Source organism: Zonotrichia albicollis, chromosome Z (genome assembly GCF_047830755.1).
Source record: "Zonotrichia albicollis isolate bZonAlb1 chromosome Z, bZonAlb1.hap1, whole genome shotgun sequence".
Taxonomy (NCBI): Eukaryota; Metazoa; Chordata; class Aves; order Passeriformes; family Passerellidae; genus Zonotrichia; species Zonotrichia albicollis.
In genome coordinates, this window is record NC_133860.1 from 69,322,506 (window position 1) to 69,346,503 (window position 23,998).

Genomic DNA, 23,998 nt, shown 5'->3' on the forward strand with positions numbered 1-23,998 from the left:
CTGAGAACGCTACTGTCATTTCTCATACTATTAAATCCTGCACAGTGGCAAAAGTAGAAATTAACTTGTGCTGGCTGGAAGGTTTTGATTTTTAAATCTTTCAGTCAAGAAAGGTATTTCTAACAGAGTCCAAACATTCCTGTTTCAGCCCACTCTGCAACAGGTGAGAGGTTCATTGTGAATTTTACTGGACAATTTTCTGGAGGACAAGTTGAAATAGTGATCATGGTCCATTACGAACTTTTAAGCTCAAACCCAGATCATTGCCACTGATTAAAAAACTCTCCCCACTGTGTACTTCTACTGCCATTTACTCATCCTTCAAATGAAACAGTAAATACTATAACTTGACAGCCCATTTACAAAGTGTCCTGTAAGGCAAGAGTTGTTCCCACTTGCAAAATTATATTCTTGGACTAGGTCTCTGCAAGGCAAGTTTGAAATCTACAGGACAGAGGTGCTCTATTGATGTTGTAGTGTATGGGGGGGTAAATAAAACACATGCTTTTCATGACCTGAGAAATTTCTGAGTGTTTTCTAAACTGTCTTCTATGAGCTTTCCAAGTTTGTAGTACGAGGAAAATTAATCATGTTAATGGGAAAACTTAAAGAAACCTTGGTTTCAAAATTGTAGTTCCGAGTGTCCTTTTCTGTTACATTAACTTTCTTGGAAGCTTTCTGATATCACTCCTTTTTGTCTCCCAGTATCTCTGCCCCAGGTGAAAGCATTTACTCTTTTGTATCACTGGCAACCTGCCTGAAGATGCTGCTGCCTTTCCCATTCCCACCTGTTTGAGATCCTTTTCTATACTCATTCAGCTGGTGGTGCTTACTTCAAATTACCATCACCGAAGTGCATCAAATCACAGGGACAGAACGTCACCATCACAATCGGCAGGCCATGGATACCGAGGGATCCCAACATTTATGTTCATTCTTGGGGAGGGAATAACACCAGAAGAGGCTTTCTCCCTAAGGGCCACCTTCAGGATGAAATCCAGCTGCCGCAGAGCATCTCCTGAAGCCTTGCTCTCCACAGGTGCCTGACTCAGGAGAAGACTCGGGGCAGGACTTCTGTCTGCCCAGGAGACAATTCATTTCAACAACTTCGCAAGTCCCGTCCTCACCGAAGAAGCCGCTTTAGGTGCGGGGGCCGTGCGGAGGATGCACATGCCGGCTTCCCGAGGCAGGACGCCCGTCGGGGCTCCTCTCCCCTTGGCCCAAGAGGGAAAGACTGCCCGGGGCGGCGGCAGCAGCCGGCCAAGCAGCAGCGGCCGGCCAAGCAGCAGCGGCCACCAGGTAGGGGCGATCCCGCCGAGCCCCCGCGCCGGCCGCGCAGCATCCCGCGCCGGGCGGAGCGCGTACTCACGGCTGTGCGGGGCCCCGGCACAGGGGCCGGGCGAGGACGAGGAGGAGGAGGCGGAGAGCGGGCAGGTGAACCCCCGCGGCAGCTGTCTTCCCGGCCGCTGCTGCTGGAAGCCGCCCGGCCTCTCTACTCCCGGCCTTCGGCAGGGCCTGAGCCCCCTGCGCCCGCCGCCGGCGTGGGAGGGCTCGGCGGGGCCGCAGGCGGGGGAGCCGCTCCGACCGGCTCCGGGGAGCGAGGGAACGAGCGCGGGAGGGAGGGAGCGAGGGAGGAGGCAGGAGGCAGGACAGCTCCCGGCCCCGGCCCGCCCTCCGTCTGCGGATCCGCCGAGGGGAAGCCGAGCGGCGCCGGCTGTCGGGGTGCTCCGTGCCTCGCTGCCCGGGAAACTTCGGAAGCTCGCCGGGGAGCGCCTGTCCCCTGCCCCGAGGGGCGCTCCGGTGGAGGGAAGCGTCCCCGTGCGCACCAGCTGGATGGCGCGGACCCTGAGACCCGACGACATCAACCCCCGGACGGGGCTGGTGGTGGCTCTGGTCAGCGTCTTTCTGGTGTTCGGCTTCATGTTCACCGTGTCTGGCATCAAGGGAGAGACCCTGGGAGACATCCCGCTGCTGGCCATCGGGCCGGCCATCTGCCTGCCGGGCATCGCCGCCATCGCCCTCACCAGAAAGACCGACGGCTGCACCAAATGTCCTGAGAACATGCGTCCGTGCTGTAAGGAAGTCAAGGACCGGGATGTCTTGGAGCTGCTAAGGACCCCCTCCGACCTGGAGTCTGGCAAGGGAAGTTGTGACGAGCTGGCCAGGAAAGCTTACCGCAAGGACAGGAGAGGGCTGAGGGGAGAGGACACCGTGTTCATCTGCACCACCAGCACCGCCGCCGCTGCCACGGCAGAGTGCAAGAGCCTCACCAAAAAGGTGGAGCAGGAGGAGATGCTGAAATACCTGGAGAGCTGTTACCCAGAGATGCCAGAGAACGTGTTCGTGGGAGACGGCTCCACATACAGTGCCTTGGAGAAGAAGAGCTCTTCTCCCAGCAGGGACAGCAATCCTTGCCCTGACATTGAAGACAACATTTTTGTGGCTCCTAAAGATAGTGTCATTGTCTGCTCTTACAAGGATAACAGCCCTTATGACAGGTACTGTTGTTACATAAACCCCACTGGAGTCAATTCAGACCAAGAGACCATTGTGTGAAAGATGCATACTTTATGTATATGTATACAAAAACTGCAACTTCAGCTTCTTGATAGGGGATAATATAGCTGACTGCATGGGACAATCCTGATACTATTTCAATTTAAAGTGGTATGTGACTGATACTCAAACCTTTTGTGCCTGAAGTACGCTTTCTGTAAGTAAACAAGCATGTTTAAAGGTTAAAGAATTCAATTTTTCATTTTTGGAAAAAAAGAAATTTTATTTTAATTTTCTTTTCTCCCTTTCCCTCTCTTTTGTTTTCCTGCTGCCCAAGCCGATAGGCACACTGGCAGGAGGGCAGCAGTGGCTGTCAGCTGAGATCAAGAGCTGAATGAAACTCTGGAGCTGACTGTAGGAAAGAATGTGCTGCTCTATGGCTGAATAAGTTTTTGAAATATTGTCACTTCATTTTGGGAGGGATTGAGAGATGTCAGCATGAACTCCTATAGCTGCCTGATGTCAGGGAGTGTAGAAATCATTTGTCTCCCTTTGTCCTTGCTGGACTTTTGTTGCCTTTGTGTCAAGGAATAGGTGTCCTGACCCTGTGGGCTCTTCTGAAAGCCTCCTAGGAACCGTATAGGCTCAGGAGAGTTTTCAAAGACTAACCCTTCATCAATAGCGCGAACATAGATGTGTTAGCTTAATTTTCCACTGGTCTAGAGTTCACTGGAATGTTTCTAATACTTTTGGATTTTAGAGTATGCACTTGACAAGGAGAATGCAACATGAACAGGACACAGTTCTTGCAGAGACTAGGAGCAGATGTCAGTGAACTCAGGTCTTTAAAATATATTTCAGTACCTCAAAAATCACTTCAGGAACAGACTTCTGTGAGTTATGTTCTGAGTGGGATCTGACTCTTCTGAAAATGCCATTTTCTTGTGCCTTTTCTAAAATGCCAGATATTTCTGTATGGGGAATGCATGGTGACAGTCCACTCAGGGGTCTCAAAGCCATGCTTTGCTGGGAGAAGGGAACAGAGGACCTGACCGACAGATGGTTTTTTCACAGCTTATGGATACATAGTAAGAAAATGTGAAGTGGGTAATGAAGATTAACCATTCAAATTCTGAGCCTGCAGTTTACATACTGAAATACAAACCTGGCTATTCTGTCCAGCTCTAAGTTGCGTGTTCCATGCTGTGCATAAACATCTTACCTGACCTCGGAGGTGTAGGGAACAGAGATGTGGTGTAACATAATGTGCACGCAAAGCAGCTACTCTCGGTGTTCAGGTCTTAGGGTAACGGTTGCTGAAGCATAGAGTAATTTGCTAACATCTCACAAAGCCCCAGTTCCTGTAAGCAAACTCCCAGAACACCAAAAAGTTCCTGTGTGGTGAAAATCTTAATAGCTGCTCCTACTTAGATATTTTTGTGAACCATAGGTTGTACCAGAGAAATGCATTGAGTTACCAGAGTAGGAAATAAATAATTTGTAGCAACCTGAGATGTTGTGTAGAAAATGAAGAGGAATTTTGCACTTAAATGAGGCTTTCCCTGCCCATGGAATTGTTTGGAAAGTGAATGTAAATTTTATACATATACTAATGTGTGTATTTCTTTGTTTGTTGAGAAATTTATGTGAAATTGTAACAGACAGTGAGTCTCTGAACATGTTTCCAGAAGAAGGAAACAATTTTCTGGCTAGCTTGTTGTCTTTCAGACCAAATAAGATGTTAACCCTTTTGCCAGGCTTTGGTGGGGCATCTGGATACTACTATGATAAATGAAAAAACAGTTGCTAGTTGAAGTCAGACAGAAACTCTGAATAGGTGGTTGCAGGCAGCTGTGCTGCTCAGGCATGCAGCAACAGTACTGTGGTAATAAATGAACACCTGCACTCTGTGCAGTTCGGGTTTGATCCAATGAGGAAAGGAATTCCACAAAAAAAGACCCTCTCCCTGACAGGTTCAACTTCCTCATAAAAGCACTCAGTTGTTGTCAGCAGCTTGCCTTCTGCTTAGGCTTAGTCACTGCAGGACCTGATTCTGCAATGTGCAGAGCAAGTCTTTTGTGGCACCAGGAACTCTTGTTTCATGACCTGTGAAGCCAACAGATAAAACACTGCTGATGAACGTGATGACAAACAGGGTCTTTTGCTTTCTGCTTCTAAGCAGAGCAGGGGAAGGTTCTCACTGCATGCCCAGGGGTGCTCAGCATCCCTGGAGATCAGACCCACCATGAGAAAACAGGCTACTGGGTCCTGCCTGCTGCCTTTGACAGGGTTGTGAGTAATCACTTGCCTTGCATAAGAGAGCACCAGCCCACTGGGAACCTAGATTTGTACGGTTCTGCAAATATATATATATATATAGGAAGAAGTCAAGTTTTTCCATTTTGTCTAGGATTAGATGTTCTCTGTCAAAAGTTACATGGGCTTTTTCAAGACACGACAGCTAACTCTAGTGACAAATGGAATAGTAAATATATAACTTGATATACAGACATGCAGATCTGTATCGTGCTTTATTCCATTTGTAGTGTAAAAACAAGACAATGCTTGTGTTCAACAAAAGTTTAATGAGAGTGAAAACTTCTCACAATATAGAAAGAGGTTAAAAAAAAGTGTTTAAAATTTAGTGTTTACAGGCAATGTCATCCCTCCATTCATTCGGCTAAGATTTCACAATAAAATACAACTTTAAGCAATATTTTTAGGTTAATATACCATAATCCTCTAGATTTGTTTATTGAAAGTGTGAGAATTTGAAATTAGAGAAATCAATTGGTACTGCCTCTGAAGCCTCTTTATTTTTCTGTTTTGTTCCCTGCTGATTTAATAGAGGATGAAATAGAAATCGATTAATTTGGGCATTAAAAATATGGATTTTAAAATTTGAAAATGAAAGAGGTTTAGATTTTTTATTTGTTTGGGGGGGTTAGGTATTAATATTTGGGTTTTGTTTGGTTTTGTTGTTTTGGGGGTTTTGCGATTCTGTTGGTTCTATTTATTTTATAATAAAGTGACCTTTTTATAGTTTTGCCAGTAGAAATCGAATGCATATTTCATCACAGACATCATTACATCATTTTCCAATTTTTTATGCAGATAACACGCCCAGATCAGAGAGCACCTGGGATTTTATTTTCATTCAGCTCAAGTGGACACTAGAACCTGTGGTACCAGTGCTGATCTTAGAACAAGGAGGAATAATCACTTTGCTTTTCAGAGGCAGCTTCTAGTCTGAACTTGGCTTAAGGATACCACAGCTTGAGGTGTGATTCCAAGCTGTGACCAGAGATGAGAGCTTCTTTCTGTTCTTGCTACATTAAAAAACCGTCAGGTCAGAGTCCCACTTCTCTTCTCAGTGCTCTCTTCCAAACAATGCATGAAGTTGTAGGAGGGCTCAGTTTGGGGGATAAATATCTTGGGGGATAAATGTCTTGTGAACCACATGTGAACCACTTTAGTCCTAAAGTGGCAGGCTGCATAAAGCATTTAATGGAAAACAGTAATTTGGACATTTAGAGAAGTTTCCTAAGATATATAAACTTTCTTTTTGGAATAGTATTTATCATAGTGCCACAGTGTAGTTTATCTTCTTTTAAGAGACAATATGATATGCAGATCAGCAAAAGGCAATTTTGTGTTGTTTTGTTTAAATTTCTGTTGTCATAAGTAGCATTGTTAGTCATACAAGCTGATCTCTGCAGAGTCTTAATAAGACAATTTGAACTTTCAATCGGTGTGCACTTTGTCCTCCTCAGTGCAAAAAAATAGCTGGTTCTTTTGGCCTGGAACTGAATAAGCAAGAGGTGAGTGTGCTCAGAGTATGTGTCCCTCTGGACAGTGTTGTGTTCTTGATCTGCATTCTGTAGAAGTGTCATACTCTTGCAGAGGCAGTTCCTCCCGCTCTGATCCAAACTCTCTGCAGTCCTGGCTCCAGTAACTATTTATTATGTTGTAATTTAGTGGAGTAACAGCTACTGTGACCCCCTCTCACCATATCTGCTGCTACATACCAGACTTCACGGAGTGAGCTTCTGCATTTGGCCAGGGTGGTAGAATTTTACACTACATCATCCATCCAATCTAAGCTGTTATGTTGACACATTCAGTTATATTGTCAGTTCTTGCAGCACAAGCTTGGGATTTTGCCATGGGTCAGAGGTGGGTTGCTGTCAGGCCACCAAGCACTGGCAACCTGATTTTCATGTGTCTGGGGACCAACCTATTTACTTGCAGAGCACAATCAGCACACAAGACCTTGACTCTCAGCATGTTGGCAGTAAAGTCATGGCATAGGAAACAAAATTTTGAGTCCTGAAAGGTTTCTGTCAATTCTTCTAATATAAATTATTTTGAAACTTGTAGAGGAGTTTCCTAATACATAGGCTAGAGGTGGTGTCTTGACACATGGCATGGGGCATCAGCTGCAAAGCAGCTCATGCTGAGCCCGTTTCCACTCTGAGCCAGTCTGAACATCCAATCCCTGCAGGGAGAACTGTCAGCTCCTCTGGTGGCATGGGCTCTTTTATGGCTCTAAACCACAGAGAGAGTGGGTTGAGAAGTCACTTTTCTCACACCTTGGCCAACTTTCATAGATAAGCATTACCTTTAATTTAGCAGTCCTATTGGTGCTGGAATTCCAGAAGCTCTATTGTCTTTACCAGACACGGAGATTCAGCTTTCATTAGTTTTTAAATATTTGTGTGTTTTGTGCTCAGACGGGTTGCATAGATTAGCCTTGTGTCAGATACATGGAAGTGTTTATGTTTAATGGTTTTACTTACAAGCTGCACCCTGGATGGGTGTGTGTATATATGCTATACATTTGTCTGCAAGGGCAGGAAACAGAATGCACAATCATAACACAATAGTAATTTGAGATCTCCTCAGAGGTGTTTTTCCAACACCTTGCTCAGCTTTTCTGCTCAAGTCTATTGCTGAAATTTTAAAATTCCTTCAGTTGTTTAGGAGAAAAACCTTCTTAGAAGAACAACTCTGTTGTGGCTTTCTAAGAACACACAGTTCTTCTAGCAGAGTTAAGATATTCCTTGTCTGTGTTTCAGTATGGCCCCTGTGAATTCTTGGAAATTGAAATCTGAATTTTTCCAGTGCTTTGCATTCAGCATTTCCCCAAACCGTTGGTGAATGCCCTGAACCTTTAGTCAATTCTGAAAGATGCATTTCTAGCTTTAGTTTTAGAACCTAAAGTATCCTTTTCACTCCTCAGGGAGTGAAAAAAGGGTTAAACACTTTGAAAATCTGGCTCTGTACATGTTCTAATGAGAGTAGAACAGAAGAGAGCTTCATAAAAGCAAAAGAGACCAAAAAGGCATCACACACAATATTTCATTACTTTGTCAGGTTAACTGTGTTGAATTCTTGTCACAAAATCAGTATGTTTAGTGCCCTGTTCCATGTGTGTATTGTATCTTTGGTAGCTTACCCAGATGGCTCCTCAAGAAGGGACAGAGAATGTTTTCCTGCCTGAAGGCATGATACAATAACTACAGGGAAAAAATTACCACGGGGATCTGATTTTAGGTCTCATCAAAACACTTATTTTCACGCAACTCTATTTTAGTATGAAATGCAGTAATAATCAGCAATTGTGCACAGTCATGAACACAAGGATGCTCCTATATTAGCTTCATATTTGGCACTCTTGGTAAGAATTACTTATTTTGTTGTTGAAATCCAAGGCAAATTTTGCAAAGGTGTAACACTAAATATTTCATTTGGAGCTTCCAGGTCAAGCTTAGTGATGTATGAAAACTGTTGAATCCAGTCTTGGCAATTTAGTTCCAGAAAGGATCCCATATGTGTTTAAGACATAGTGCAGAGGAAAGATGGTGTACAAAACATAAGGTGGAGTGGGTTGTTTCCCTGTGTGAACCAGAGGACTGTGGTTACTATGCTGTGGGACATTAAATAACATCATGTAGACTCATGTGTGTTCTTTGAAAGTTTCAGTCATTAGGGCTCCCACACAAAGAAATTCTGAACACCCACTCTATCACATTTCCAAACTCTGGTTGTTTTATATTTCTATATCTGAAAGTGCATTTAAATTTAAAACCAAATTTACCTTAGGAGGAAAAGCAATTTTCCCATATTTTATTTGGAGAGAACATTTTATTGCAAAATATTTTATCTTTGAATTTCAATTTAGAATGTATAAAATTGTACAATACAAAGTTTCATACTGTGGGGAAGGGAAGAATTGGGAGAGGAATTAGGAGGACAAAGTGCTCATTATCTGAAACGCAGATGGTGCTCAGCTGGAGTATAAGCAGAACAATCTTGCATAGCCTTGTCTTTTAAAGGTTTTATAGGAGAGCCCCAGAAAAACACTCTTAAAAAAACCAAAGATTTCTACTTTTGAGGTCAATTCAGATGGAAGGGCTATGAGTAGTTTTTAGGGGTCTGAGTAAGTGGGAGAGATGTTCTACAAGCTGGGAAAATCTCATTCTAATCAGACATTGATCTTAAAGAGACACTGCATCTTTGACTGCACAGTCAGGTTCAACTCTTATTTTATGCCCCTGCATTGTTTGCAAAGGACACCTGATTTCACTTCCCTTTTATTTAAACAAATTATTTCATTTGACTAATTGGCTGTACAAAGAAGCAGATAACTTTTCTGTTTGCAAAAAACAAAGAACCTTGGAATTGGGATCCCCCCCACACCAATAACAAGCTAAGTAAAATATGTTTGCTACCTATTCTAGGGGATAAAGAATAACTTCTGGTGGCAAAACACGGTCTTTTCCAATGCCCATGGTTTGAATAAAATCTAGGAAGTTTTACACTTGGAAATACATTAATGAATTTTTGGCTTTACTTGTCGTGGTTTTTTAAAATATTGTGATTATTCAGTCTGTTGCTCAATATTCAAGTTGAAACAATATAGTGAAGGTTTATCAATCTAATAAAATACTTTCTTAAATCAGTTTCTGTGTTGTGTGATTTTTTTTTAATGTTCCTGCCTGCATTCTCACTGCCAGGTAGATGGAGCTGTAATAAACAATAATCAGAATGCACAATCTTTCCAATAAAATCACCACATTGTGAATAGAGTCTTAGTATCCTCTGTATTATCTTGCATGACTGTAGAAATGAATGGCACTCTGTGAAGTGATCTATAAAGTACATATCACCTTCACTTCTTCAGCTCTATTATTGTAATTGCTTTCCCATTTTCTGGCATGGATAAAATCATCAAGAAAAGGAAGAACACATCACATATTTCTAGTATATAGTGCCATTTTAGAAAATAATGCTTGCTAGATTAGCTGACTAGTTCCAAATCTGGGATGTGAATCTGTGGATTTAAAGCATCTCACAGATGAGCACTGTGCTGGTTATCATACTTCAGATTTACAGGCTGGTAAATGCTTTCCTGACTCTGAAATATGGCTGTTGTCACTGACTACATCTGTCAAAATGCCTGAGATTAATCTTAAAATACTTGTCAGTTGATTGAGGGCACTTCTGTTTGTGTCTGTAATATTCACTACTGTACTTCTATCTTCCAGAGTCAGTCATATCATCACAGTCATCAGACAAACTGACACTAACAAGGACTATTGCTTGAAGTTTCAGGAAAGATATGAGAGATTCAACAGTCAGTAGAAAATAATTCTCGGGAGATGCTCTGTTGAAGGAGAGGATCAGGAAGTAACAATAAAACTGAGGTAGGGTGACCCAGGTACTCTTCTGGCTGTACCTCTTTTATAGAAAACTACCAGGTTCTAAGATTCCTTTGAAGTCAGCAAGAGTCTCTGCTGTCCTCAGCAGAACTTGAATACTACCCAAAGACTTGTCAGTGGTTAAAGCTGCCAATCCAGCAAACTTGCCGTTTGTCACTCATCACTCGTTTCTATTTAGATTTTAAACTCATAAGACACTTTGAAAAAATCTTTTCATTCTACAGACAACATTAAAATAAAGCAGAAGAGTTAAAACTGAAATATTATGGACAAAGCATACACTGTCACATCCACATTTGATAAGGATATCAACCTTTTTAATAAAAATGTAAACAAGTGCAAACTCATTAAAATAATTATGTAAAATATTTAATACATCAAAAAGCACTGTCATAAAGCAGAGAGTTTCACAATTTCTAGATACCATTTGGATAAAGGAAATAGTTGTATTAGAGGATATCTCTGGGCTACTGATAACTGAAAGGTTTATTCTGCTAAGATTACAAAACCAGTAATTGTACTATACCTTCTACTATGAAATTTAACAAGATAAAGGAAGTTTTAAGCTTAGAAAAAATGTGAGACTAATTAAAAATTTTGATTTAAAAAAATTTGGGTGGACTTTATGTTGGGATCTCATGTGCCAAAGTCAGCTATGTCTATGTCCCTCACTGCGATACACAGACTTCTGAGACTTACTTTCACTCAGAAAGATATACATCTTTTCTGTATAGTTCAAAAAAACCTCCCATAATTTGGAAGTAGTTAACTTTCTATCTTTGTTAGGCATCCCTGAAACATCTATCATTACAGCTGCATTTACTTCTCACAGAAGCTGAAGAAAGACTGCAGTGTGACACTCCTATCACTATCACACACACTTGGATTTGAAAGTTGTAGCTATGCTATGTAGCCATGCTAGCTATACAGAAACATGAACAAGTAGTTAGCTGCTTGGTTAAACTCCACAAATTTAAACCAGAAATATTGCAACTCAATGCCTGTTTTTGTACTTGTACCTAGGATCAGGGACAGACTGGAGGGTAACGGAGAAGAATAAGCAGGATTAAGTGGTGCTATGTCACTCAAAGTCCTTCCTTTTCATGTCCTCCCAATTAACTTTATCCACTGCAGCTCACATTATGGTGTGGAAATGCTTTGATCCTTGATATCCTTTGTCTCTCAGTTTCACTTATTCTGTTAGATTGTTTGTTAACCAGTTGAACTTGAATGGGCTAAACTCTTCAAAATAGACTAGTCCTGAAAGGTAAGTCTATTTTCTTTGAAGAAAGCCAACACCAGCAATGCTCACAGAATCATGCTCATCTAGAAATTACTCCACTTGTAGTGATGTAGTTCTCTCTTTACAGGAAATGCTGGCTCAGGAATGACCTTTCCTAAACTGTGTCCTAAATTACACAGTGACTCAGAGGGCTGCCTGATTTCACTGACAGACAGCGAACCAGCAACAGTAGGTTCACCACCGCTTTAGTCAAAGCAAAAACTATTGCTAAGAGCTGTTTTTCAGAGAAATCACAGAGAAGCTGTAGCAAACTTTACCCTGTTTAGCAACAGCATACAACATCTTGCATTTCTCTACCAAGATTTTCCACAACAAGATGCAGGTGTCATGAGGAATTGCCTGTATGGAAACACACCAGACTTTCTTCTTAATTCCTCTTTCTATGCCCCAGAAAATGGAGATTAAATGGAAGTAAGAGTACAAATTCTTGTTTCAATTTGTATCCACTATAATTTCTCTGCTCTTTTTTTCATCCTTCTCTTTTGATGGATCTTGCTTCCTCACACAATACACACCTCATTTGTCCCTTTCACAGCACAAAACCAACCATGCCCACAGGGTTTATGATACCACTAAACATCAACACTGTTCCATATCCTTTCCTGTGGGAGCACCTCACAGGCTGGAATGTCCAACCAGCTGATTTTGAGGTCATGGTGGCTGCTGGCTGAGCATTTCCTATTAAACCACACCAAGAAGTAACACTGGGAGCTACTTCTGCTCTGGTAGCTGGTGGGCCATTTCTATATATTATTCCTTAAGATGAGTTTTTGCGTTTTTTATATTTTCAGTGCCACTGCTGGAAGAAACACCTGTAAATAAAGCCTGAGCTAATACATTCACAAGGCCAAAGGGGTGTATTATCTCTTTTCAAATTTTCTAATTCAGCACGATGACCTAACAGACTGAAAGCAGAAGGGATACTGGAGTTAATGAGTGACTAGGAAGCAGAACTTCAGAGAGGATCACTGGGAAGGACACCTGGTATTGGACTACATGAAAATCTCTTGGCATCTTGAGGAGTCACAGAAGTGCTGGTGACTGCCTTCTGGGCGACAGAAGCTTTCTTACCTTCAAGCCAGTATGTCACCATGTCTCCTTTCCCCTAAGAAAGAATATTAGTCATGGGGTTATAAACTATCTGTTATTTATGAAATAATTTTTTACTACAACTCAAAACAAGTCCCAAAAGGAGAAATATGTGGCCTGTCAGCCACTTTACATAGAGGAAAAATGAGGCATAAAACCTTTCCTTAAAAGATAATAGCAGTAATATCAGTTAAAAAAATTCTTTGAAGTCCCATGCAAAACTGGGTCCACAACTATGTTAATTCTCTTGTGGAACTCACATGATGATTTGTAATATCTCTGAAGGACCTTTTTTGATTTCAAGCAGTCATGACAGTGAATGTTCCATACAGGACTTCCAAGCTTGACTAAGTCCTTTGTCTCTGACTTACCAGGTTTGTCCCATGAACAAATACATGGAATTGGTCCTGGCTTAAAATCTGAACATGCTCTCTTCAGGTACAAGAATTAGTCTAACCAAAGCACTGTGAAATACAGAGGACTAGAAAATATAGGAGACTGCATGGGTTAAAATTCAAGGACTCCAGAGTATTTTCACACTCTCCTCTCTGAAAAGCTGAGTATAAATGTTGCATACACACCTTGACTTGTAAATTCCCACGGCGTACTAACACATACTCTCCAATCTGCTCCAACAGCTGGTATGCACTTGTACTACACTGTATTTTAAGAGCTGGAAAGAAAGGTAAATATCATATTAAACAATTGCTACATGTAAGACAGATCCATCTCCCAAAATGTGTCAAACATTTAAAGACTCATTAATGAACTCTCCCTTGGAGGTTTTTTCCAAGTCTTTCTTTCCATTCCTTGTTATTTGTTATTCAAAATGTTTGCACACAAGTTCCAGTATCCTGGCCTGTTTGTGAGAGCATCTCAGGGTAAATATGGGGCTGTCAACAAACACTACTCTTCACATTCTGCATCTAACAATATTTTTGTACTCTTCACAGTTGTCTATCTGTGCTACTGATGAGCATCCTCTGCCTGTGGTGAAGAAAACCATACACTGTTCTACTTCCTGGTCAATAAAGAGCCAGTGCTTTCTAAGAACAATTAGTTTTCAGCAAAGTCTAAACACTAAAGAAACAGCACCATTGCTCTGACTCCAAACCTATCAATTTAAGACAGTTGGAAGAGATGATATTAACATAACTCCATAATTTTTTAAACATTGTTATTTTTCCTTAGTTGAAATTTTATCATCATGTAAACCATGTAAACCTCACTTGTCTTGCCTTTTGCAAATGATGGAGGAAGGACCAAGAAGGACAAACAGAAGAAATTCTACTTTTGCTTGAAATCAAAATTTTGCCAAAATTTAAAAAAATTTAAGAAAAGTTTTTTTTTTTTTACCTGTAACATTCTGTGACACAGAGCCAATCATTATGCTTTTTTGTTTAAAAAACATCCTAGGTGATAGTAGGAGCGGCTAAGATTGTCTAACTGATTTTTGTTACATCAGAAAACAACAGTTCTATAATGTCCACTTTTTTTGTTTAAGTGTTTTTTAGAGTCTTAGAACACTGCCTGTAGATCAGGAGATCTAAGTTTCAGATAGATACATATCTCAGAACTATTCTTTGAAGAGACATTATATTTCAGCTTGTCATCTTGCTTGAGAACAAGACACTAGCACTCAAATTCCAGGTGATAGCATTTTTAGTGTGCATTGCTAGTGAAAGCAACGATCTCAGGGTTAAAACTTGGTAATATAATTTGAGGTCCTCAGATGTATGTGGCCTGAAAAAAAGGGAGAGAAAATAAATTCTTGAAAGATAAATACTTTGTCTTTATTTCTAAGTCTATAGTGCTGATGCACCATCTGAGAAAGAGACTAGCATACAGAACAAAAGACAACCTATGAATGATGGAAGCAGATTTTGGAGGTATTAGTTTTAAAGGAGTTCAGATAAGATGACACAAGGAACATGAATGGTGTTATCAGGGAGACTGACAAAACGAAAATGAAGTTATATGTGTTCCATCCAGGTTAGCATTTGTTTTGGAAAAATAAAAATGGTGAGAAGCAATGGATGCTAGTGATTTTCAAATCCTTTCAAAAGTTTCAAATCCATACTTTAGGACCATTCCCCTACCTTTCTTCCTTGTTTTTAGGGGATCATGATAGATGTTGAAAGTATCTGTTTTTACCATGAAATTAAACTTGAAGAATCTTGTATGTGCCTAGCTCATTTACAATGCATTAAAACGTGGGCCATAAAACTACTCAACTTCGTTTCATGACTGTAAGGAAACAAGCCATCAAGGTTCTGTGGCATGGAATCACTAAATCTGTTAAAATATTTCAGAGTCTGAGTTTCAAATGTTCATGTTAGCTAAAGACAAAGTTTTCTAAGTAGACTTGGAGCTCTGTTATCTCTTAGGAAGAAGCAGTGAGAATACCTCCACAAAATTTCTGTTTAAACTCCTTTCTAGAGGGCACATACATAATCTTCTATTCTGGCTGAAGACAGACACAGCTCCCATGATATCCTACTGTTTCTTGTGTTCTCCATTAGAGAAAATTATCAGTGGCAAAAGAGGAATAATGAAAATATTCTTACCATAAATTCACCTGGGTGCCAGGAACAAATAGAAACAGAGAACATAACCACTTGCCTCTCATTTTGTTTTAGTCCAAACTTTTTTTACTGTAGAGAACTTCAAAGCCACAAAAATCCCTTCCCAAGACTTGAGAAATAAGGGGATCTGATTGCAAAAACTGTTCTAGAGAACAAAATTCAAATAATTTGTCCCTAGGCAGACTGGACCCAGAAATCAAGAACCTCTTTACAGGATTCAGAATTATTTGAGTAGGTCAGGACTCAAAACTCAGCCTAACAATTTTTAAGAACTAATTCAGGGATGATTAAAACCGCATCTGCAGTTTGTTCCTTATTACCTTCACTGGTAGATTCCATCCTGGAAGCTGTGTTCACAGTATCTCCAAATAAACAGTACCGTGGCATTTTGGTTCCAACAACTCCAGCTACAACTGCACCTGTTAAGAAATGCAAAGCAAGATATTTTGTGTTTATAAATCACATAGTCAGTCATACAGCCTTGTGGTTGCTTCCTACACTACCTTAAATCTAATTTGTTCACCATATAAAGACTGAGTGTCAATGTTGTCTTTACATGGGTTACAAATCTGTCTTACAAGTGATTTAAAACATAGAAGATATGATTTCTTGGTAAGACAATGTACGCTGATTAGTTGGCAGATGCTGGGCTGCACAGGACATGCCCAACTCTGGCTGTCTATCAAGACAGAGTTGGGGAATGTAAGTATTACTTACATATATAAGTAATATATATATATAGAGCAGTTAGAGAGTGTCCAAAGGAGGCCAAAAGGACGGTGAAGGGCCTTGAGGGGAAGTCATGTGAGGAATTGGAATCACATCAGGGAGCTAGAATTGGAATTAAATCAGGGAGCTAGGAATCTGACAGTGAAGCCTAGATCAGACTGTCAAGAAACAACTCACTGTTTTGAGAAGAGAACAGCTGATAAGGACAGGTTACAGACACAGAATAGCAGTTCTAACTCACATCATCAAAGGCAGAGGGGCTATGGGATGTTTACAATGTTGTATTCAAAACTGAGGTACCAATATCCCATGCATCCAATAAATTATTCTGTTGGGATGACCTCTATGTTGTGTTCCACTGCGTATCAAAAAATTAACTTTATTTTTAATGGAGAGGAAATGGCCACTACAAGATGCATTTGTAAGGCTAGAGAAGACTCTTTTGCAGCTTTCTCAACATACCTGAATGTATTCCTGCTCTTATCTTTAGGAGGGTATTAGGCTTGTGTGGGATCTTAAAAGTCCTGCAGACATCCAGAAGGTCTAAAGCCATGCTTGCAATCTCACCAGCATGAAGGATCCCGTTCTCCTTGGGTACTCCCGACACAACCATATCTTAACACAACAATGCAAATGTGTTAACCTTTGCCATTACACATAGATTTACTAAAGTATGCTGCCTATAATAAAAAAAAAAAAAAAGGAAGAAGCCCTATTCCTTCATATCCCAACGCACAATTGCACCTGCTGAGCAAAGAAAACCAGAAACAAATGAATGCTAGGGCAATGGCTCATGTGTGGAATTACCTTAGGTATGAAAAATGTTGTATTTCCTTCTTATTTTGACATGAGATTTGTTCCCTCCAATCCTTTCTCTCTTCATCCTCCCTTACACTGAGTAAGGCTAAAGTGGGACAGGCAGTGCAAATGTGGCAGTTCAGTGCCTTCTGTCATTGGGCAAATATTATAAAAAAAGGCAATCACTCCAACTAAAAACTGATGATGGGATACTGGGGTCCTAGAGTGCTGAGCTGGAGAATTATAAACTCCACCAAACCCTGAACTTATGTGGGATTTGCTGCTCTATTTTGAGCCCTGTAAATCTATGGCATGTGATGGGATTCATCCCAATGTACTCAAAGAGCTGCTGAAGTCATTGTAAGATTTCTGAAAATGCTTTTTGAATGGTCAAGGAAATCTTAAGAGGTTCCAGTCTACAGGAAGCTGGCAAATCTGCCACCTTTCAAGAATTTTTCCAAGAATTGCAAGAATTGCAAGAGGGACAACCCTGCAAATTACAAATTACAAATTAAAAATTACTTTCACTTCAGTGCCCAGCAGAATTTTGGAGCAATTTTTTCTGGGAGGTTATGAAAAATGCCTGAAGGACAACACAGTCATTGGTCATAGCCAGCATGGCTTCATGAGTAGAAAGCCCTGATTGTCACATCTGATTTTCTATTATGACAGGATAACCCACCAAGGTGATCAAGAGAAGCCAGTTGATGTTATCTTTTTGGATTTCAGTAAAGCTTTTTATACAGCTTCTCCCAGGATCCTTCTGGACAAACTGTCTGGAACACAGCTGGATAAACACATTATGTGATGGGTGAGCAACTGAATCAGGGGTCAGGCAGAAAGGGGGTGCCTGAATGGGGAGACATCAGACTGGTGACCTGTCACCAGGGGGTTCCACACGCTCAGCCCCATGCTCTTCAACAGCTTCATAAATGGCTTGGACACAGGACTGGAAGGGTTACTAAGTCTGCCAATGCTACTAAATTGCCCCATAAGCAGAAAGGCCCAGCCAAAAGACCTTGAGAAATCAGAGAAATGGGCAATCACCAACTTCATGTTTAAGAAGGAAAAGTATTAGATTCTGCTCCTGGAATGGGGCAACCCTGGATGTACAGACAGACAAACGAATGACAGGCTGGAAAGTAGAAATGAGTGCAGGAAAGGGACCTGGGGATCCTGGTTGAAGTTGAACGTGAGCCAGCAGTGCCCAGGCAGCCAGAGGGCCCCCATGTCCTGGGGTGCATCAAGCACAGCATCACAGCCAGGCAAGGGAGGGGATTGTCCTGCTCTGCTCTGCTCTGCTCTGCTCTGCTCTGCTCTGCTCTGGGGCAGCCTCACCTGCAGTGCTGGGGCAGGTCTGGGTGCCACAATATAAGTAATATATATATATATATATATTGAGCTGTTAGAGAGTGTCCAAAGGAGGCCACAAGGACGGTGAAGGGCCTTGAGGGGAAGTCCTGTGAGGAGTGGCTGCGGTGACTTGGTGTGTTCACCCTGGAGAAGAGGAGACTGAGGGGAGACCTCAATGCAGTTACAAATTCCTCATGAGGCAAAGAGGAGGGGCAGGCACTGACCTCTTCTCTCTGGTGACAGTGACAGGACCCAAGGAAATGGCCTGAAGTGGCCTGGGTTGTGTTTAGGTTGGATATCAGGAAAAGGCTCTTCACCCAGAAGGTGGTTGGGCATTGGAAGAGGCTCCCCAGCACACTGGTCACAGCACCAAGCCTGACAAGCTCAAGAAGCATTTGGACAACGTTCTCAGGTACATGGTATAACTCTTGAGGATAGTCCTGTGCAAGGCCAGGAGTTGGACCCTATGATCTTTGTGGATCCCTTCCAACCAGTATATTCTATGATTCTGACACTGTGTAGGGCAAGAAACTGGTCTTCTAGGGATCTAAGGGGTGCATTTGTTCAGGAATTTTATGTTCAAGAATGTGTTCAACAGTTCCACGGAGAAAAAAAGAGTGGGTTTTTTTGTTCCCCATCTCTTATAGGAATTCTGTCTGTCTCCAAAAGCCCTGTTAGATTTTCCTTAGGTTTTAAAAAACTGAATTTTAATCATAGTCTATCTGCAGCAGATTGCCATGGTAGCAAATACAAAGCTATTTTCCTACAAAAGAAAAGATGAAAAAGAGAAGAGGCAGTCAAGCCCCTACAATGTATTAGGAGAAAGAAGATTGCTAAGGTCTTTGCAAAAAAGACAATAAAGCTTAGGGTATGGCATGTATGATCCCATGTAGAAGATAATTTTTTTAGTTGTGTTCCCGTAATACAGAAGTTTCCATCTGGGATTAATCTGCTGCCAAGACTTAAAGTCATATCTCACTAGTAATAGGAATCAAATAAACAGCAGTGGTATTTTACTCCATTAATTTGCCCCATTCAAGACACTTGTTAACCACACAAATGATGAAATGTATGCAGGAAAATGTTCCTAAAGTTTGCTAGGGCTCTGCTAGAACTCATCTCCTAATTGCTTTATTTGGTCTTCCCAGTCGTAAGAAGCTTTCCAAATCTCCTTCAGCTGTTCTTCCTTGTCATCAGGGAGTCTCTATACTGACCCAGGCCCCATCATAGTCCACAGCTCAAGGAACTTACAGGCATCTCCTATTGTCTCCACCTTATAGACGTCATAGTTATCTATGATTTCATCAAAAATGGTATAAAGCTTGTTCAAGAGATCTACCACTTGATATGGCGTGCTGCTGCAGGACAGCTCAGTGAAGCCAACAATGTCACTGTTAAAACACAACAGAAAGAGCATAATCATCCACTGTCCTAATGGTTGCCAATTAGTAATCTTAAACACACAGTAAACATTTCTCAATGCAATTACATCAACTTTCTCTTTTCAATAATTCTTTCACTAAGATTCTTATTGGATAGTTTTATCTTCATTTATTTAAATTTACAAAATTTCCTTCCATTTAAAAGGACAGATTGACCCAAGTCTTTTTTGCTTAGCAATGCAGTAAAACATTTTGAGAGGTAGAGTTTAAATCTGTAACAGACTAAGCATTCTTCTGCTTTATGTACAAATTTTAAAAAAAGGGGAACTTGATATCTGTTCTTTTATGACAAGTGAAGGCATGCCATTTGTATGTTGTTTCCTGCACACAAAAAATACTAAAACTGTAAATCCATGTGGACTCTAAGGATAGGCAAATTTTCTTTATGCAGGCTAAATGGTAGATTCTTTACTTAGACCTATTTTATGAAACATAGATTCATGCATGTGTAATACATGTAAAATGATGTGCTGCTGTTTGTTACAGCTCCAGAGTAATGTAATTTTTTACTTAAGTAATTCTAATCAAAAATAGGGAGAGAGTGTGAGAATTTTGAAAGACACTATTTTGTAGAACCACCTATTACAACAGGTGGCAGTTTAGATAGAAATTCTGTACTTGGTTACGAGCTTCACCTCCACCAGAAGCCTAGGAGTTTCTTCTGTAGGAGACAGTTCTAATCCTACCTTTCATCTTTTATTTACCTGAAGAAGATGGTGGCACTTGAGTAACTTTGAGCTTGTGCCTGTTTTCCCTGTCTGAGATCATCTGCTACTTGTTTTGGCAACATACCTGTTGTAGAAAGTAGAGCATTGTAATCTTTTTACATGGATAAATGAACATATTAAACATAACATGCTGGTTTAAATGCACAAAAAGTGTTCATAAAGGCAAAATATTATGAAGGTGAAAACACACCTTGGCATCAAAATCTGCTCTGCTGTAATGTGAGAAATCACAATAAATCTCACTGTTAACCCATCCAGATTCTTCACACGGCCCATAACTTTTAGGCCAAACAAATCAGTATGGATACATTTCAAGAAAGAGTAAGGTTATATTCTAATGGTGTGATCTGGGATTTTACTAATTCTCTCTTTGTGAACTCTTTGTTAATGTTTTCTGCCTGTGTTAGGTTTGTTTATTATCTCTTCCCTGATTTGTTTTTTTTATTTAATTTGTTCCCCCTGTCTTGGACTTTCACATCTCTTTGTTTTTTGCTTTCTTACATGCTATTCCCATCTCCTTATGCCTTTCTTACAGAATTCTGGAACATACACTGCCATCAAAAGCAGCCAACTACCCTTCCACAACATTTATAACCATGCAAAAGGCCTGCCACAACAATGGCTTTGCACAGTCAGAGCACTATGGATTTTGGGCCATAGCTCTCAGATGAGTGTACTGATTTCTAGGGAGGAAATACAGAAAGCAGCTAAATATTTTTCCAGCTTTGCAAGAAACAAGTATATTCATTCTTTGCTAGCTAAATGTTACCTATTAAATTATCACCTATCAAAGGGTTCTTTTTTGTAGTTAGAAAGCTGAAATAAAATTATTATTGAGAAGAATATCCAGTATTTTTTTTCTATAACTTACTATACAGCAGACGATCAGTCTTCTGTTTTTCATGCATTAAATCCTGGGTTCTCTCAGAAACTAGTATCTCCAGATGTTTGTTATATTTCTCCATCTAAATAACAGAGAACTATGTAAAATTTCTCAGAAATTCATCTGTTTACTGAAAAAGATGCCTAGCTGGATAGGATTTAAGTATTGGAATGATTCTGCTTTGAAAACATTCAGAGATTCAGAGATAAAAAGGGCACAGGCCTAAGACACTTAAGTTTTTTACATACATAAAATACAAAGATCAGGTTTCTCCTCAAGTAAATTTATGAATTTAGACTTGAGGTTGTTGCTTACACACAAGACAACAGAAGGCCATTTCAGGTTTTTCAAATTTCATGCAAACTTGAGGGGGCAAATCCAATGCAGAGAGCAGCCTACAGACAAAGTCTTAACAAAACAAAAGGTATCTAAGTCTCAAACTTTTATCAAAAACTCACAATGCTTTCATAAACTATCTTGCTATGCTAGTCTGTGCTTTGCTTTTTGCATCCCTCCTCTGTGTGAGGCAATAGTCTGGAGGCAGATATCTTCTTTCTCTGCTGATGAGCTTGAGATACTCTCCTCAAAATGATTTATAAACATGCTATTTGTAGCATTCAAGGGTTCTATATCCATGGTACTGTGAGAGTGTTGGGCCACAGGAAAGGGGGAATATAGTTTGCAAACAACATTTGACAGACAAAAAATGTTCAGCCCTGAAGAAATTGAGAAAGTTAAAAAACTGAATGAGAAGAAAATCAGGGTTCCAAGCAGAATTGCAGCTACAGTGACCCCAACAGAACTGAACAAATAACTGTGGATATTTTTTCCAAACAAGGGGTATAAGATTAAAAAAAACAAAAAAACAAACCTGAAGGATGGAGGTGAAAGTTATTGAAAGTGAGCAGATTGGATTGGATTAAAAAGCTAAATTTACCAGAGTCATCATCATGTCAACAGGGCTAACAGGATTCATCTTGTACAATATTTTCTTGACTTGTTCAAATGTAGGCCTTTGGGATGGATTATTTTTTCTGCACCTTTCAATTAACTGCAGAAGGGAAAGAAAGTGAGAAAAGCAAACAGGCACAAGCAGTATTTTAAGTTAATACTTCTGTTTTCTTGGTGCTGACTGCCTATGTGAAGCTCTATCTGCAGCTGGTGAAGTGCCAGAGAGATATGAAGCTTCTGGAATTCTACAGGCTTTTGCTGAATGAAGGATATTAGTTCATGAAAATGCTGCTGTGGGAAATCATGAGTAAGATATGCACGTTCCTTCTGCTGAAGCTCTTGTCTTGTGCTGTAAGAGAGTTATGCTGCTGGAGTCACATACTGTTTTCAGAGGACTTGTCTGTACATAAATTTCGCAAAAGATTAAGAGCTGAAGTACCCCTTAGGAATGTTACCTTCTGATTAAAAAACAGGGCTGCTAAGGAGAAGTTTTTTACATTTATGTTGCTACAAACCAGCAAAGGTGAATTATATTGCATTTAAACGACAACTGAAATGAGGATGACCCCATCTTGTTCTGATTTAATTAAACTGGGAGGGGGTGTACTTTATTGAGGCTATTGAAGAGAAAGATTTGTTGCATAAGAAACAAACCAAACTCATAATTTGCCTGAGACAGACTTCATTATGTGAAAGCTCTCTGTCAGTAAGCTAGATATTACCAACATAAAATATGTATGGAATTCAACACTTTACAATAAAATGAGATTGCACAAAAATCAATGATTGAATATTAAAACCATAATTGATTACACTGAAAAATGGAGGGGACAATTGAATTTTTCACTGTTACAATACAGGTTTTTTATTAAGGATATTAGATATTATCATTTTGCCTTGTTTGAGGTGTGCTTCTTGATTTCTGGGTTATTTATATTTATCAAAGGTAATATCACCATAAAACTACTATGACATGTTGTAAATACACTTCAATAAATGATTTTTTTATGCAATGTTGTACTTTACTCGCGATTTGTACTTCACTTACATTATTGTATTTTACCCACCTCTACATAATCTGCAGGACAAGAATTCTCAGTCTTTCCTGAAATTAATTCTGCCAAAGGTGGGCACGAGGAATATTCAGCAGAATGCACATCATCTTTCTAGAGAAAAGGAGATTAAGCAATGTTGAAACAAATGTTATGGTTCTCATGCCAGACACTGAAAATATATTACTATTATCATCACCATTTTATAACATCTTCCCTATCACTTCTAAGTCAGCTTTTTTAAGAGCACAAGGGAAAAGAAAGGATAAAAAAATATATAACCCAGTCTAAAATGGGTCACCTTTTCTAAAAGTTTTTAATGGCTGACAGGCTTTAATCTTAGTGTTTATATGACATAAACAACTTTTGAAACAAATGAATATCTGGCAAGATATTGGGAAACTTTTAGGAGAGCACAAGGACTATATTAGTCTATTATCACAAACTGTGAGAACTGGAAAAATAGTAGTTTTAAGTCTTTATTGCTACAACTCTTGATGTAATTATTTCAGAGAGAATGTGGTTACATATGAAGACTATCTGTTTCCAATTTCAAGGTGCATACTTTTTGTGTTTGTCATTTAGCAGTGATCAAAAGACATATGCAAAGCAGATATTTTACTCATGGAGAGCAGCTAATTTGCTTTTCTAGGTTATTCTTTTTACTGCAAGATTCCACTTAAAGGGCCTGTAAAAGACAGGTAAAGGAAGAAGCAGGAGAAAAAGGAAGATATTAATACATACATTCTCTCTGCATCCACCTAGCCATTAAGCCTCACAAAACTAATCAAAAGGCAGTTTTGGAGCTACATTATTTTTATCATCTATTCTTCTTCAAAGCTCTGAAATGGAAAACTGGTAGATC

General features: G+C 40.1%; 2 protein-coding genes across 5 annotated transcripts in view; one reads left to right on the plus strand and one right to left on the minus strand.

Annotated features, from left to right (window-relative positions):
• The first annotated feature begins 763 nt into the window (after window positions 1-763).
• TMEM215 (transmembrane protein 215) lies at window positions 764-9,554 on the plus strand. The gene has a single exon (XM_026798007.2). The coding sequence runs from the start codon at window positions 1,165-1,167 to the stop codon at window positions 2,554-2,556; it is 1,392 nt and encodes a 463-aa protein (XP_026653808.2). The 5' UTR covers window positions 764-1,164; the 3' UTR covers window positions 2,557-9,554.
• LOC102063860 (atrial natriuretic peptide receptor 2) overlaps window positions 7,420-23,998 on the minus strand; it is a 40,501-nt gene continuing 23,922 nt past the window's right edge. For all 4 annotated transcript variants that reach the window (XM_026798005.2, XM_026798003.2, XM_026798004.2 and 1 more), the window contains 9 exons: window positions 23,149-23,247; window positions 22,068-22,181; window positions 21,119-21,212; window positions 20,224-20,311; window positions 19,329-19,468; window positions 16,389-16,541; window positions 15,518-15,616; window positions 13,194-13,285; window positions 7,420-12,628 (listed from right to left, as the gene is read on the minus strand). In XM_026798005.2, the coding sequence (XP_026653806.1) occupies window positions 12,479-12,628; window positions 13,194-13,285; window positions 15,518-15,616; window positions 16,389-16,541; window positions 19,329-19,468; window positions 20,224-20,311; window positions 21,119-21,212; window positions 22,068-22,181; window positions 23,149-23,247 (1,029 nt within the window). In that variant the 3' untranslated portion in view covers window positions 7,420-12,478. The remainder of the gene's footprint in view (window positions 12,629-13,193; window positions 13,286-15,517; window positions 15,617-16,388; window positions 16,542-19,328; window positions 19,469-20,223; window positions 20,312-21,118; window positions 21,213-22,067; window positions 22,182-23,148; window positions 23,248-23,998) is intronic.